At 39.4% G+C, this 15,504-nt stretch overlaps 1 protein-coding gene across 1 annotated transcript in view; it reads right to left on the reverse strand.

Annotated features, from left to right (window-relative positions):
- The window catches only part of sim2 (SIM bHLH transcription factor 2), a 41,165-nt gene that overhangs the window by 24,177 nt on the left and 1,484 nt on the right, over positions 1-15,504 (reverse strand). Inside the window, exon 2 of the mRNA XM_087846979.1 lies at positions 11,955-12,037. Within this exon, the coding sequence (XP_087703105.1) occupies positions 11,955-12,037 (83 nt within the window). The remainder of the gene's footprint in view (positions 1-11,954; positions 12,038-15,504) is intronic.

The raw sequence follows: 15,504 nt of genomic DNA on the forward strand, positions 1-15,504 counted from the left end.
AGGTGTTTACAGCTAAAAGGAGGGTTGGAGATTGGCCTATAATTAGCCAAGACAGTTGGGTCAAGCGATGGCTTTTAAAGTAATGGTCTAATTACTGCCAACATAAAGTTCATTAACTGAAAGAGATTTTTCATATTTAAGATTGATGAATAAATTAATGGTAGGACTTCTTTGAGCAGTCTTGTAACAATACAGTCTAAGAGATCTGTTGATGGTTTGGAGGAAGCTGAAGTTAACTCAGCTTCCTCCAAATTATTTGGAGAGAAAGTATCCATCCATCCATCCATCCATCTTCTTCTGCTTATCCAGGGCCGGGGTACAGGGGCAGCAGCCTAATAAGAGGAGACCAGACCTCCCTCTCCCCAGCCACCTCCTCCAGCTTATCTGGGGGAACACCAATGCATTTCCAGGTCACCCGAAAGATATAATCTCTCCAAAGTGTCCTGGGTCTGCCCCAGGGCCTCTGAGCCCCTCCCGGATGGCTGAATTTTCCACTCTATCTCTAAGGGAGAGGCCAGCCACCCTTCGGAGGAAGCCCATTTCTGCTGCTTGTATCTGCAATCTCGTTTTTTCGGTCACTACCCACAGCTCATTACCATAGGTGAGGGTATGGAAGTAGATCAACCGGTAAATTGAGAGCTTCGCTTTTACACTCAGCTCTCTTCACCATGATGGACTGGTACAACGTCTGCATCACTGCAGCCGCTGCACCAATCTGAAAGAAAGAATTTAAATAAATAGTAATAGCATTCTGCAATTCTGGCAATAAAGCTGATGACAAGTTTAGTCCCACTTCTGGGTCCTGCATTTTGAGTCCTATCCTCCCTCCCACACACAGCTTCTCATGACAGATTTGAATTGAATCAGTTGGGTTATCACGTGTCAGTACAACTCTGGGTCTTGCCTGCACAAAAGCTCTGGCTGTACAAATAACTACCATATATCACAAAATGTGACTTCATGAACAAATTAGTATTTCGCACCCATCCATGAATCACCACCTTATCATGATGGAGAGGTTTGTGTGCCTATAGGGGCTATGTTGTCTGGAGATCCCTGGTAGGGTCTCCCAAGACAAACTGGTTCTAAGTAAAGCGCAAGAAGGGCACAGAGATGTCGAGCTCAATGCACTGTCCACTCTCCACTCTGCCAAATGTCTTTTGGTGGGTATTTTGCAGCACTGAGAGTTCCTTCCAGTGGAACTATGGGGCCGTGCCTGGCTTCTGAAAAACAACGCCTCAGCAAAATCCACCAAACTGAGTTACTATCATTCCCAATCTTTCACCTTTTTAACAGTTACCTTTGGAATATTTTGTAGTGAGGTCAATCAATCAATCAATCAATCAATCTTTATTGGCAGACTTCATGTCCATAAAAACAAGACAGACCCCCCCCCCCCCCCCATAAAATAAAACACAAGGTATAAACCTTAAAAAATATATATGTATATATATATATAAATATATAAAGCATTTGTAAAAATATAAAACCATAATATACATAAAACACAATTACTTAAAAGAAATCAATAAATACACAAACACTTTAACCAGTGCTTTCTCAGACTGGATGAGTAACGGGAACCACTCACTGTCGGATCTGTGAGTGCTAAAATTATACTGTTACTCGAACCATCCAGTCGTTCTCTAAAATTGAACATTAACTTTCTTAAAAGTGCTTTAAAAGTCCAAACACCCACAGCTACAAACATCTGGCTGGCACTACCCCTTCTAGGTATCCTGCAAAGGATTCTCATCGCATCATTATATGCAACATGCAGCTTCTGCATGCTACATTGTTTGTAGGATGACCACAAGGGGGCAGTACATAGCGGTGTGCAATACGCTTTAAACAAAGCCACTTTAACTGGAAGTGAACAAAAGCTGAATTTGCGTGCAGTAGCATTTGCCTGCACATAGAGCTTACACCGCTGTCTGTATATGTTATCATCATCATTCATTTACTCAGTAATAAAGTGACCGAGGTATTTCACCTTTTTATGAACTTCAAGAGTTTTTTGGGCCAGTTTAAACAAAGGGAAATTTAGCTGTTTATCCTGCTTGGTTCTACATATCAAAACAGATCAAATCATGAAACTGATCAATGATCAGCTGATCGGCTTTTATCTCTTCTTTGTTTATCTCCCACTTTGCGCCAGAACGGGGAAACCGGCGAATGTCGCGCTAAACAACAGCAGCGCCTTTAAACTTGATCAGCTGTTGTTAGAATATATTTAATATTAATTTCTAGTATCAGCTGATGTTTGCTGGAGCCACAGCTGTAAAGCTGCTGGTCATGATGTGGGTTTGGATATGTGGTGAGAGGGAAACATGAAGATGAAACCAGGAGACGTCCTTACTGAATCATCAGAGCTGTGATGGAGAAACAGGTTTACCTTTTAGGTGACATGGATGAGTTGAAGTTATGAACTGTTTCTGAGAGACAAATAACACCAGGATCCTTTTCTGTGTAGCTGACAGCTGGTAACTGTGCAGGGGCGGGTCTAGCAAAGTGTTGCCAGGGGGCAGGTAGGGCATTAACAGGGAGAGGGGGGCACAAAGAAATACTTTCTTATTCTCATTTAAAATTTCTCACTTTGAATAAATAATTATCTGAATCTTACAACCAAAGTTTTCATCTGATGTAAAATGTATAGAAATCCATTATTGTACATAGTAATTTTTTTAGGATCCCATCATTATTTCTTCAGAAGTAAGTACTGTACATGATGCCAGGATTTTTCCCACATTTTCTAGATACTGCACCAGTACTGTGTGTAAAATGCCATCAAAAAGTCAGTTTTATTCTTTCTCACCTGTCTTTCTGTCTCCTTTCACTTTTTAAAGGTTGCCATGTTAGAAAAAATATTTTGCCCTGCCATGCTGTTTATTGATGTGGCAAATGAATGGTTTATGAAAATATATCTAAATCTGTCATCAGTAATCAGTAATGGTCATGTCTCACCTCTAGTCTCCTCTGTCTTAATGTCAGGTTTTCACCATGTGTTGTGTTCAGGAGGTTAACTCGACCAACAGTCTACTTTCAGGTACTGTTTAAAATACCAGAATAGGGAGGATGGTGCAGGTTTAAGTTTATTAGACTGATACATATATACCAGCAAGACAGTGTACATCACTGTGACAACAGCGTTTGTTTTCATTCAAAGGATTTATGGTTTTTCCTATAATACCATGGTGGGCCGGTCACCAGTCAAAATGCCCGGGATGATTTTTTGTCCCAGTCCAGCCCTGCTTCAGTCCCCTCGGACTCAAATGTGTTCGTGGCCAACAACACAACTTCATCCTGACTTAAAGTTTTGATTTTTACAGCAAGGAAATTAAGCAGTTCGTCCTCTACAATCACCCCTCCATCAGTTTTTTTATATGATCTGGTTTTAATCGTGACCGTTTGAAAGTCGGAGCTACGCCTGCACCACCACCTGCTACATCCGCCATCTTGCCCACAAGGTATTTCCATGACTGAACTTGTTGCACAAATGGCATCCTATCATGATACCATGTTAGAATTCACCGAGCTCCTCAGAGTGACTCTTCTTTCACAAAAGTAGAAGCAGTCTAACTCATGCCTAGGTGCTTGATTTTATACACCTGTGGCCATGAAAGTCATTCTGACACCTGATGGTTTGGATGGGTGAGTGAATAGTGTCAACATAGTTTCAGATTTGCAACTGCATGTTCTGGACTCTCGGGTGAAGAGAAAATGTTCCACACCTCTGTTGGTGAGGCGGCTATGCAGACCTGTAGCCTGAACTCTTTGGTGCTTGTCATGACAGTATTAGCCAAACAGTATTACTCAAAAAGCTACACATGGCAGCTGATGGTGCCTTTCCAGATGTGCAAGCTGCCGATTTCACAGGCACGAACGCACCCCCTTCCTATCAAAGGTGCAGGTTTCGAACTGAGTGCTGATAACAAGCTGGAGTCCTTAGTCCTGACAAAATGGTGTCCATGTTTTCCAAAAAGAAAAGTTAATTTTAAATGAGCTTTGGCTAATCATGTGTATTCTTCTTTGTATGATAGAGACTTGTCACTATAGGTGAATCACATTTTGCACCCTCACTGTGAAAGTCTATGCCAAGATGCTGAGAAGAAGATTCCTTTCATCAGTCGAACCTCGGATACAGCAGGAACAATGCAGTTTCATCCTGGTCATGGTACACTGGACCAGCTCCTTATCCTCTTGAGGATACTTGAGGTTCATGGGAGTTTGCAAAACCAGACTACGTGTGCCTACTTAGAGAAGGCATTCAACCCTGTCTCTGTGGGAGGTGCTTCAGTTTGCTCAGTACTTTGTTCAAGTACCTTTGGCCACAATACAGCCTCAGTTTTTTTGAGTACGATGATACATGCTTGGCACACCTATTTAGGGCAGTTTCTCTCACTCTTCTTTGCAGAACCACCGAAGGTCCATCAGGTTGGATGTGGAGCATTGATGCACAGTCACATGCATGTTTAGATCTCTCCAAAGATGTTCAACCAGGATGTGTTACTGACTACGATGACCTGGATGACTGAGAGCCTTCACAGACACGTTACTGAGTAATGGCTTCCATCTGGCCACTCTACTATGCAGGACTGACTGTAGGAGTGCTGCAGAAATGGTTGTCCTACTGCTAGGCTCTCCACAGAGCAATACTGGAGTTTTGTCACAGTAACCATCAGGTTCTTAGCTACCTCCATAACTAAGACCCTTCTATCCCAGTTGCTCAGACTGGTCAGGTGGCCAGCTCCAGAAAGGGTCCTGGTGGTTCCAAACGCCTTCCATTTATTGATGATGGAGGGCATTTTGCTCAGTTGGATGAGGTGGAATTTGAAGACCATTCAGGTAAACATACCTTAATGACTGCCAAAAGCCGCCGGTTCTCCCTACAATGCTCTTGTCCAATGTAGAGTCCTTATGGAAAAAGATGGATGAGCTAGAAAGCTTGGGTCACACTGAAACATGACGTGAAAAACACTCGTGGCCTTCATCAAGACATGGCTCTGCCATCCAGATCAGGAGAAGGAGCTGCATCCCTCTCTGTCTGGACCGTTCAGTGGAAACCACCAACAAGCAATGGGGAGGTGCTTCTACATCAGAAACGGTCCTTTAACACTGTGGTGGCTCGTGAGAAGCTCTCGTGACATTGAGCTGTTAACAGTCTCACTCCGATGCTTCTACTTGCCCTGTGAATTTCGAGTCACAACCAACGCTGGAACGTTGAGCTAAACCTGGTAGCGTAGTCGCGATTAGCATACCTAGTTTGTGAAGGAGAGAGAACGTTTTCGTTACCGTGCGTGTGTTTTTCCCATCTGCCTCCAGGATCCAGGGGTTGTTTTGGATTGTCACTGCACTGTCACCACGGGGAGAAGCCACCGTATCACTGCACTGCCCTTTTTGGATTACAGACTCAAACTGTTGCCTTATTTTTCACTGTGAATAAATTCACTGTCACTCTGCAAGGAGTCTCGCACCTGAGTCCTTTAACCCAATTCACCATGACAGTCACGCCAGCATCGAATCATCCAAGTTACATGTTTATTAAAGTAATCAAATTGCAGCATTTATGTTAGACGACTTTTAATTAACTGCTTTAGCCCACTTACAATGAAAATTAAAAATAACTTGAACTCCAATTTTGAAAACACAACTTCTTCTTCTTTTTATATAAAGCTCTGACTGTATTATGAGTCTGTGGTCTGGGAGAGAGTCTGTAACTCTGTCAGCAAATACAGTAAATAATGACCAATGTTGGGCAATTAATTATATAGTTACTTCTTCAAAAAAGTTACTGAGTTTGGCAAACAACAAAGTTTTTTGCAGCTGTTTACCTAAAAATGCAGCCAGGGCGTTTTTAAATAAACATTTCAAACTATTTACAGAACAATCAGCTGTTCTGCATCAAATCTGATGCCACACAAATTATTTGTGCCACTCCAAAAATAATTTCTGTCACTATGAGATGAAGGAGAACAACACCCTGATACCTGCAGGCCTGACAGCAGCAGATGTATCACTGCTGTAACACCTGTAACACTCAGCAGTCGCCTCATTGTTCTGACACACACAACACTATTGACTACACTACACGCTAACTACACACTAACTACACAACATTTGCGCTAAACGTTGCAAATCTCTCACATCTCAAAACACGCCGTCACTCCTGAAACTTCCCCCTCCCTAAACAACTAAATGCCATGTTGCCATATCATTTTTTGATTGGTCGACATGATACATTTTTCCACCAATAGGAAAGGCTGAGGGAGTTTTTGTTTTTGCTCTCAGGCTTTCAAGCGTTTTCCTTATAAAACGCAGTTTTTACCGTTTCTTCCCGCAGTAAATATAAACAACGACAGTATTCAGGAAGAAAAACAAACATTGCAGATATTTTATCATATCTCTGGTTTTACGGCCGATCAATACAATTTAAAAACTGGTATAAAGTCCACACTTTGTCCGTCAGTTGTTCCGTCTGTCCTGCTCACATCTCCAATGGTTGTACACGTTGTCATTAACGTGGCTTCACTCCACATCAGCCGCTTTGCTAAAACACCGGTGTCGCACATAAGGACGCTGTCATAGCCTGTCAACCACGTTGATTAGCTGCGTATATACGAATGTGAATCGCATCATTGGCTGGACTTTGGGATAAGGTGACATCGTTCTGATCCCATACAGGAGCAGCCAGTCACTGACTAACACTGCAGAACAGAATTGTTAACGGATTTATTTTCATTTCAATTCAGGTTAGATTTTTTTTTTGTGTGCAACGCAGATTTTCTGTGCGCAGAGAGCGAGTCAGCAGCGCGCAGCTTAGAGGGAACATTGGACTCATCATATATCACTTTTGTCTGGACTCCACCTAAAAAGTTATTTATCCAAAAAAGAAACGTTGGATAACCAAGGAAATCAAAGCATTCATCAGTAACAAAGAAACTGATATACACATGTGGAGACGTTCCTGAGAAAAAAGCTGTCTCCAGAGAGGTACGAAATTAAAAAGGCTAAACAAATTATAAGGCTAAAATTGAGGTGAATTATAGAAATAAAAACCTTACAGCTGCCTGGCAGGGAATCAAAAATATGCCCTCCATTAATCCGTATGCTAATGCATAGCAGCTGTACTTGCATGACTAGTAATGGAAACCTTTGAAAAGATCCTAAACAGTATTATTGTGTCCTTTAAGGTCAAGGTCAAGTTTATTTCTATAGCACATTTCAAACAGCCGATGCTGCACAAACTGCTTAACAATGTAAAAATGGCATTAAAAAGCAACAATGTAATACAATAATAACAATAAAAAACAATAATAGGACAATAAAAGAATTAAAACAATAACTAAACTAATTCAAATAAGACCAAAATGCTTGGGTCATAGTGTGTTAAAGGCCAGGGCATAGAAATGTGTCTTTAGTAATGAGTTAAAATGCTCAAGTGTTTGTGCAGATCTAATATTTAAGGGGAGACTATTCCAGACTCTGGGACCTGCCACAGAGAAGGATCTATCACCACGGGATGTGAGATTAGTCCGTGGGATGGACAGCATTAGTTTTGAGCTAGACCTCGTGGTTTTCCCTGGAGCATAGGCAGAGAGGAGTAAGGAACAAGTAAGGAAAAGGTGACTAACATGCTCAAAGACGTTAGCTGGGAGGGATGGCTTTACCTTAGCCAGCTGTCTTAACTGAAAGAAGCAGGACTGAACTGCTGCACTCACCTGCTTATTCACTTTAAAAGAACCATCAATGTAGACACCGAGGTTTTTTACACGCGTTTTACAATACGAGGAAAAGGCGCCCAGAGTGCTGTCGATATGATTAACGTTGCCAAAAGTGACAACCTCAGTTTTATTTTCATTTAGCTTTAAAATATTTAATGACATCCACAGTTTGACATCGTCAGCGTAATATGAGCTGCAGATGGTCTGAGCCTGCTTTTAAAGGGACATAAATCTGCAGATCATCAGCAGTGAAATGAAATGCTGCACTTTATTAATGGAAAACTTGATTGTTTGCCATTTGCTTATCAACCAAGTAAGTGTGGATGACGCTAAACTATTCACATTAAGTCTATTAGCACTAAACCCAGTTCTCATGCATCTGTTTTGCAGATTTCTCCTCAGCTTTTAATAAGATTCATATTCTGATGGAGACACGTTATTTTAAACTCCCAGACCAGCTGATGCTGATTTTACACTTTCTTACTGACAGAGTTCAACAGGTCCTTGCTAATGGACGAGTGTCCGTCAGAGTCATGTCAAGCTCTGGTTCACCTCGGGGCTGTGTCCTGTCGCCAGATCTTTTTATTTATTTATTTATTTATTTATTTTTATTTACTTTTTCTGTTTATACAAAATAGAACAAAAAACAACAACAACAAGAAACAAACAAACAAAAAAACAGACACAATAAGCAGTCTGAGACATGAAAACGGAAAACTTACATACATATACAAATACATATATCATTTACACATTTGCCACATTTGTCTTTTTAGTATGTAAACCAGGGGTGGGCAACTCCAGGCCTCGAGGGTCGGTGTCCTGCAGGTTTTAGACGTGTCCTTGATCCAACACAGCTGATTTAAATTGCTAAGTGACCTCCTGATCAGGGTTTTAATAGTTTTGCAATTTTCCTTAGTTTTTATTTTTATTTAGTTTTGACTTCAGATTTTCAATTTTATATCAGTTTTAATTAGTTTTTACCAATTGTTTGCTAGTTTAGTTTAGTTTTTATTTTTTTGAAAATCCTTAGTTTCAGTTATAGTTTTAGTTGTGTTTGCAATAATTAAGTGTAACAAAATCCCAGTTTCATCATATCAGTCATTCTGCTCATCCTTGGGTGTGTTGCTATTCCAGCTACCATACTGCACCCTGGACAGGTCGCCTGTCTGTCGCAGGGCTAACACGCAGAGACAGACAACTCACATTCCCACCTATGGGTTCTTTAAATAAATAAAGGCAGATGAACAACCATTGATACCAGGCAACTATAAAATGTATATCTTGGCCCCAATGAGACTATTAACTCTCGCAGCACCGGGTGTTCGTAATTTTGGTTCAAGTGAATTGATAAACTTTTTGAAGGTAATTGACTCACACAGTTGTGTAGATATCCCCGTCCTGTTGTCTCGGGATGCATCACGCTGCCTTGCCTGGGGTTAGCTTCTGTTTCTGGGGATGAGGGTTGAGTGTGCTCCCTTACCTTCTCAAGCTAAGCTAGGTTAGCCTTCTTGTGTGAGCTTTTCAAGTGCACTTTAAGGTTTGTGGGATTTTTTTCCCTTTAGAAATGTCCCTCATAATTTGTCTGTTTCCACTACAAGACACTTGCTTTATCCAAAACACAGTCATATTCAAAGTAATCCCAAATTGGACTCTGGCTCCCGACTTTTCCTGACATGATTCTGCGCGTGGACGGAGCAGCGACACAGACGACTCGACTAACGTGCTGCCCCCTGCTGGCATAATGAGACACAGCAAGAAAACAATCTGGAAACTAAACTTCATTTTCACCCTTGACTCTTGTATGACACGCACACATCAATGAAAACTAAACACATTTTTGCTATAAATTCAGTTAATTTTAGTTAGTTTTGTGAACACTCATTATAGTTTTAGTTAGTTTTCCTTTTTTTGTTTTTATTTTTATTTCCGTTAACAAAAATGTTTTTTCACTTCTAGTTTTCGTTATTTCGTTAGTTTTCGTTAACGATAATAACCTTCCTCCTGACCATGTGTTGAAGTTCTCCAGAGGCCTGGTAATGAACTAATCATGTGATTCAGGTGTGTTGACCCAGGGTGAGATCTAAAACCTGCAGGACACCGGCCCTCGAGGCCTGGAGTTGCCCACCTCTGATGTAAACCAACAGCTGCTGGACTTGGTATGAGAAAAGATTTATAATTACGTTTTCTGTCCTCTTGTCCTTGCTTCAAGGCAGGGGCGGATCTAGAGGGGTGGCATGTGCCACCCTAAACTGATCTCTTGCCACCCCTATGCTTATGACAGCGTTGTTTATTAAATTAAGGTAGCATTAACACTTTGATCCCAGCAACAATTAGAATTGAATAACATTGAACTGACCACCACCATTAACAAATGGTTCAGCCCATAGCGTGGACCGGCTTTACTTCTTGTTGTCAGTAGCAACAGATGCCTATAACCGTGCCAGAGCACATTTGAACAGCATATGGGCATTTCAGATTCCACACAGGTGGTGGGTTGGTCTGGAAATGGACTGAAGGTGAGTGTTATTAACCCTCTGTGGTCCACGGACGTGCTGCACCTCCAAATCACATGACCGATTTAAGCTGACACAGCAACAAGCTGCAGCCACGCGGAGTCTGTGTTTCAGCTTGTTTTGAAGGTTCGGACTTCAAAGTATGCACCAGTTTTTAAATTTTAATGACAGGCCACTAAATCCAGAGTTATGATTAAAAAAAGAAGCATAAGCAGTTAAAAGAAGCATTTTCTCAGGACAGCATAAAAACAGTAAAGAAAGAACAAAACTCTTTCCTATCGGTGGGAAAATGTACCGTAGATAAATATTTAATATAACTTTACTGTTTACAAATATGTGCACAGGTTTTTTCATTTCAAGTTATATATAATAAATCATTTACTAAACATGTCTGTGTTTTTACAGTGAAATAATATAACGTATGTAATATGTAAATTTAAGCAACAGTTTTATTTTTTCTAACAAAACCTTCAGTTAGACTTGTGTTTGTATGTGAACCGCCCCATGTTGTGTAGCTTTCTGGATTTTATACTTATTGGGCCACATATTTATTCATTATACAGGCTGTACAGTACATCTGATCAAAGTTCACGTGTGTAATTGAAATGTTTAATTATGTGGGCTACAGAAATAATTAAGTTATAGAAACACGTGTATACTTACTGCATTTGATTCATTTAACCATATGTAACACCTGAGTTTGTTTTTTTAAAGGCTTTGATTTGGCCACCCTAATAACATTTCTCTAGATCCACCCCTGCTTCAAGGTGCTGAGCCTGCAGGCCCTGTTTTACCCAAATTTGTGAAGTTACAAACAGAACAGTCTTTGACCATCAACTCAAGTTTGATATGAACACAAAGTCCTTCATAAAACAGGTTCAACAGAGAATATATTTGTTAAGAAGATTGAAATCTTTTAATGTTAATAAGAAAATTTCTATTGTGCATTTATAGAAAGTCTTAAAATGTTCTTTTATCTGCCAGTTCAGTGTTTTGTCTATCGAGGGCAGAAACTCCCTCAGCAGTACTGTTAAGCCCAAACTCACAGGGAGACGAGAGCTTTGGGTTCACTCTGGGAAAATAAAGAAGAAACATGATTATCCATCCTAGACACATTTTGAGTCCAGGATGTTGTCTCAGGTCACCGTTACCTTGTAACCGAATGTAGAACAAACAGAAGCTTAAAATCATCCCTCAGCCGTTAGATGACTTAACACTGACGGGAGGATTTAGACATTTGTACTTTTAATATATTTATTCTCGACCTCATGGTTTGTTGATCTGTACCCTGACATGCATCAGTGCTTGTGATTAGTATGACTGCAGGTTGTGTGAGCAGGTAGTTTGGATATGCTGTAAACAAACTGGGGTTAATAATCTGAATCTGTCATCAGGATGGCCGTGTGCAGGAGGAAACTGTTAGCTATGTGATGACACCATCATATAATTCTTATCTTTCTTCTGCAGAGATATGAGGACCATATTGCATCATTGCATCAAAAGTTATTCCCAGATGTGTAAAATGCAAATGTCAGAGGAACCCAAATCATTTAAAATAATCGTTTAAGTCCAAATTTAGCTCTTTGTCATGTCAAAGCACACCAGCACTCGCAGTGATCTCATTTCACACACGGCGTCAGTTTCATACAACATGTGATACGTTAGAGGAAACTGTAAGAGCACAGAACGATGACATGGTGTTATTGGTTACACTGACTTGTAAAAGGTGGGTACCCAGCTCCTTTGCCATGCTGTCCAGAGGACTGAACCTTGCTGACTGCCCCCATCCATCACCCAGACCTGCACAGAGAGACACAATCAGACACAGGCTGGCTCCATCGGTCACACAAACCCGACAAATTAAAAATATATCTTTGACAAACTGGAACAAAGTTAATGTCACACATTCATTTTCTTTTTTACATGAAGAAAATGAAGCCGACCTTAATAAGATTAAATAACTGAAGCGTCAGACGTGCTGATTTTTTATTTCACTGCAAAGTCAAGCAGAGGAAACTGTATTTATTTGATACTGATGCCATCAGAAGAGTATTAAAATAATGTGTCGTGATTTATTTACAAAAGGTTGATGGAAATTTGTCATTGTTTGTTTTCATTGGAAGAAAAAACAAGTTGGGTTTTTAGTATTTTTTACAATCTGGGAGGAATTAAACCAAAAATATTTAATCTCAGAAAAGCTTTTAGAATATTTGGCACATTTTTCTACTATAACTGTTTATTTATGTGTGTAATTAAGGGTAAAAACATGTGATATTTGTGACACTGGGGAGACTGTTGCTGCTGTCCAACATACAGGATCAAAAGAGTTCAAAGCACTTTGCACAACTTTCCTCATTCATTGAATTCATACGTGTGCTTTTTTCTTTGTTTCTGTTTTCCATTGAAGTGCTTTCTGACATTTACACACATTCATAATGTGATCGATGCATCGGAGAGCAGCTTCGAGGTTCAAGGATATTTGCATGCAGACAGGAGCAGATTGAACCACTGCTGTTCTTCTAGAATCGGACCGTGTAGTATTAAACATCAACAGATCAACAGGAAATCTCTGATGTTAACTTTCCAAGACTATTCTCCCACCTATGCATGAGATTTGCCCTCAGCTGTGTATTCTGTGTGTTGGCCAGCTGACATACAAAAATGAGTCAGTGGGAATAAATCTGAAAATATGTATTTTACTATATAAAGTTATTACAGTGTTCTATAATTTAATAACATTATTGAGCTGCATCCTTCTTTGTATACACGATGGAACCAATTACTACCGACTGTATGTATGTATGCTCTGCCATATTTACACAGTGTGTGTGGGAAAATCTGAAAACAGACAATAAGGGGGCGATGAAATATGAGAATCGGCCTGAAGCGTTAAGGCTTGACATAATTCATCTAAACTCTTTTGTCACCTCGTCATGGCGGTGTCCCAATCACACAGTGGAAGGTTTGGTTTGGAAACTAAGTGAAACGTTTTCAGGCTACATAAATATGGAGCCGTTCATCTCTGCACAGTCAGGTCCTGCAAAGACACTTAGACGAACTGTAAACCAGCGTCTCTGCTAATCAACCAGTTTGTAGAACGAATTCTGCTTTTAATATCAAAGTTATTTCACATGAAATCTGCTGAAAGCCAGAAGGTGACGAGATGTGAGAAACACAAAGTGTTTGAAAAAAGAAGGAGAACAAAGTTAAATTGTTGTTGTTGTTTTTTTACATATGAATTGTGTTATTGTGTCATTAATGCAAAAACGATCCAGTTAAATTTCTCTAACTATGCCAGTAATCCAGACATTTGCTGTCAGCACAATAATGTCCTCACAGTCACTCCTGACTCCAGGCTCTGCTGTGGACTGTGCATGGACAAGAGACAGAAGCAGCTTTACATTGAGAAACCTTTTATACTGCAAGTATAAAAGGTTGACCTGCCATCAGATGACTTAGTATATGTTTCTGTATTTTTCACACGGTATGTCCGTGCTTCACGCTGCTATCATGAAATTTAACCGTACGTCTGGGACATTTTATCTGTTAAAATCCAACAAAATGAGACATAAAAAGCACATTTTTTAAAATCCATATTGAGTGAAACAAATAAAAATAAAAAGCAGTGAGGTACACTTTACAGCGTGTTAATACTGAAGTAAGGTTGCTCGAGAATCTGGGCACAGAAATCAAGTTGATTCTCTTCATCCAGGTCTGAAAATATCCAGAAAAACAGGATCAAGTTTCTGGGAATGCAAAAAGTCTCTGAATTCCAGTAAAGAAAATAATACTATCCTCTATTAGAGGTCGAATAAACTGTAAAGAGTAAAGAATGTTTCTCACAACCTCAGTTTGAGATTGTTGGTATTTTCTCTGGATTGTTGTTCACTCTCTACAATATAAATATAACGTCATAAACAGCACAAGAAGCTCATTTCTCTACTGCAAAGACACCTGAGTGACCTGCTGTCCCAGCACCCATCAGAGGTCAAACTGAGGCACGATTTCTTCCCCAAGGCCACTGCAGATGAATTCAAATAGCAAAATCAGAATAGCCACTATGTAGCTTTCACCATGAGCACTGACATGATACAGTTTCACTCTGCAATACTACAGCTTTTACTTTTGAAAAACCATATATATATATATATATATATATATATATATATATATATATATATATATATATATATATATATATATATATATATATATATATAGTTTTTACATTTATTTTTGTTTATTTCTTTTACATTTACATGTTGGTATTTGAAATTATATTACATTTAAATTAGGGTTGTTGCTTTTTTAAAACAAAATATTAAACCATTCAAATAAACTGAAAACAGTAACAGGAGTCATCGCACAGCCCGCCAAGCGTCCACTGAGGAAATAAAAAAGATCAACAGAGTTTTTATTTTGAACAGTCTCAGGAGGAGCAACTGGAAAACAGGTTACACTTGCCTGCATTACGCACATAAGGATGAAACGACATCGTTTAATAAAAAGAGCGTGTGCGGACTAAAGAGTCGTACACGTGCACTTTGCCTAATACTGCGTAAACTGTAATGTTCATTTAAATGGAAGGAAAATAGAGCAAAATAGGTCATATTAACCCGCAACACTTAAAAAGTCACGTAATCACACTAATAGCATGTAATTATATGTAATTATTTAACGTAAAGAATGTTTGTGTGTTCACTTTGTTTCGATGTCAGGTGAGTATTTCTCTTCAAAGACAAACTAATGTGACGGTAACTCGATTTCAATCCTTTGACTTCAAAGTTTATTGCGCAATGACAACGATGAGCTAATGAGACCAGAACAGTTTTACAAACGAACAACAGATATTAATAATTAATAATAATCAATAACGCAATAAGATCACGTGACAAATATAGTTCAACGTGTATTTGACAGCAACAGAAGTGAAATACATGCTTGTGTATTTCTTTTGAATTTATGTACATCTCGGTGTGTGGGTAATATTTTTTGACACATGTAAAACTGACAATTTGGTACAAAAATATGTTTTTTCATGTTTACATTCCTCTTAAAATTTCAATTGAATGAAATATTTTCTGTTTTTTAACTGCAGACAGAGAAACCAAGAGTCCTGCGTTGTTACAGTTACAGTTGTTGTAATCCTGTTTTTAACATGACGCTGATGTCAGCCTTCAGATAAATGCTGTCAGATTGTCCCGAGGCTCCCGATGTGGAGCGTTTAGCTTCAGCCAAAATGATGCCAAACTAAACTCTGAACATAA

Source organism: Neolamprologus brichardi, chromosome 10, assembly GCF_056152115.1.
Source record: "Neolamprologus brichardi isolate AB-2024 chromosome 10, ASM5615211v1, whole genome shotgun sequence".
Classification (NCBI taxonomy): Eukaryota; Metazoa; Chordata; class Actinopteri; order Cichliformes; family Cichlidae; genus Neolamprologus; species Neolamprologus brichardi.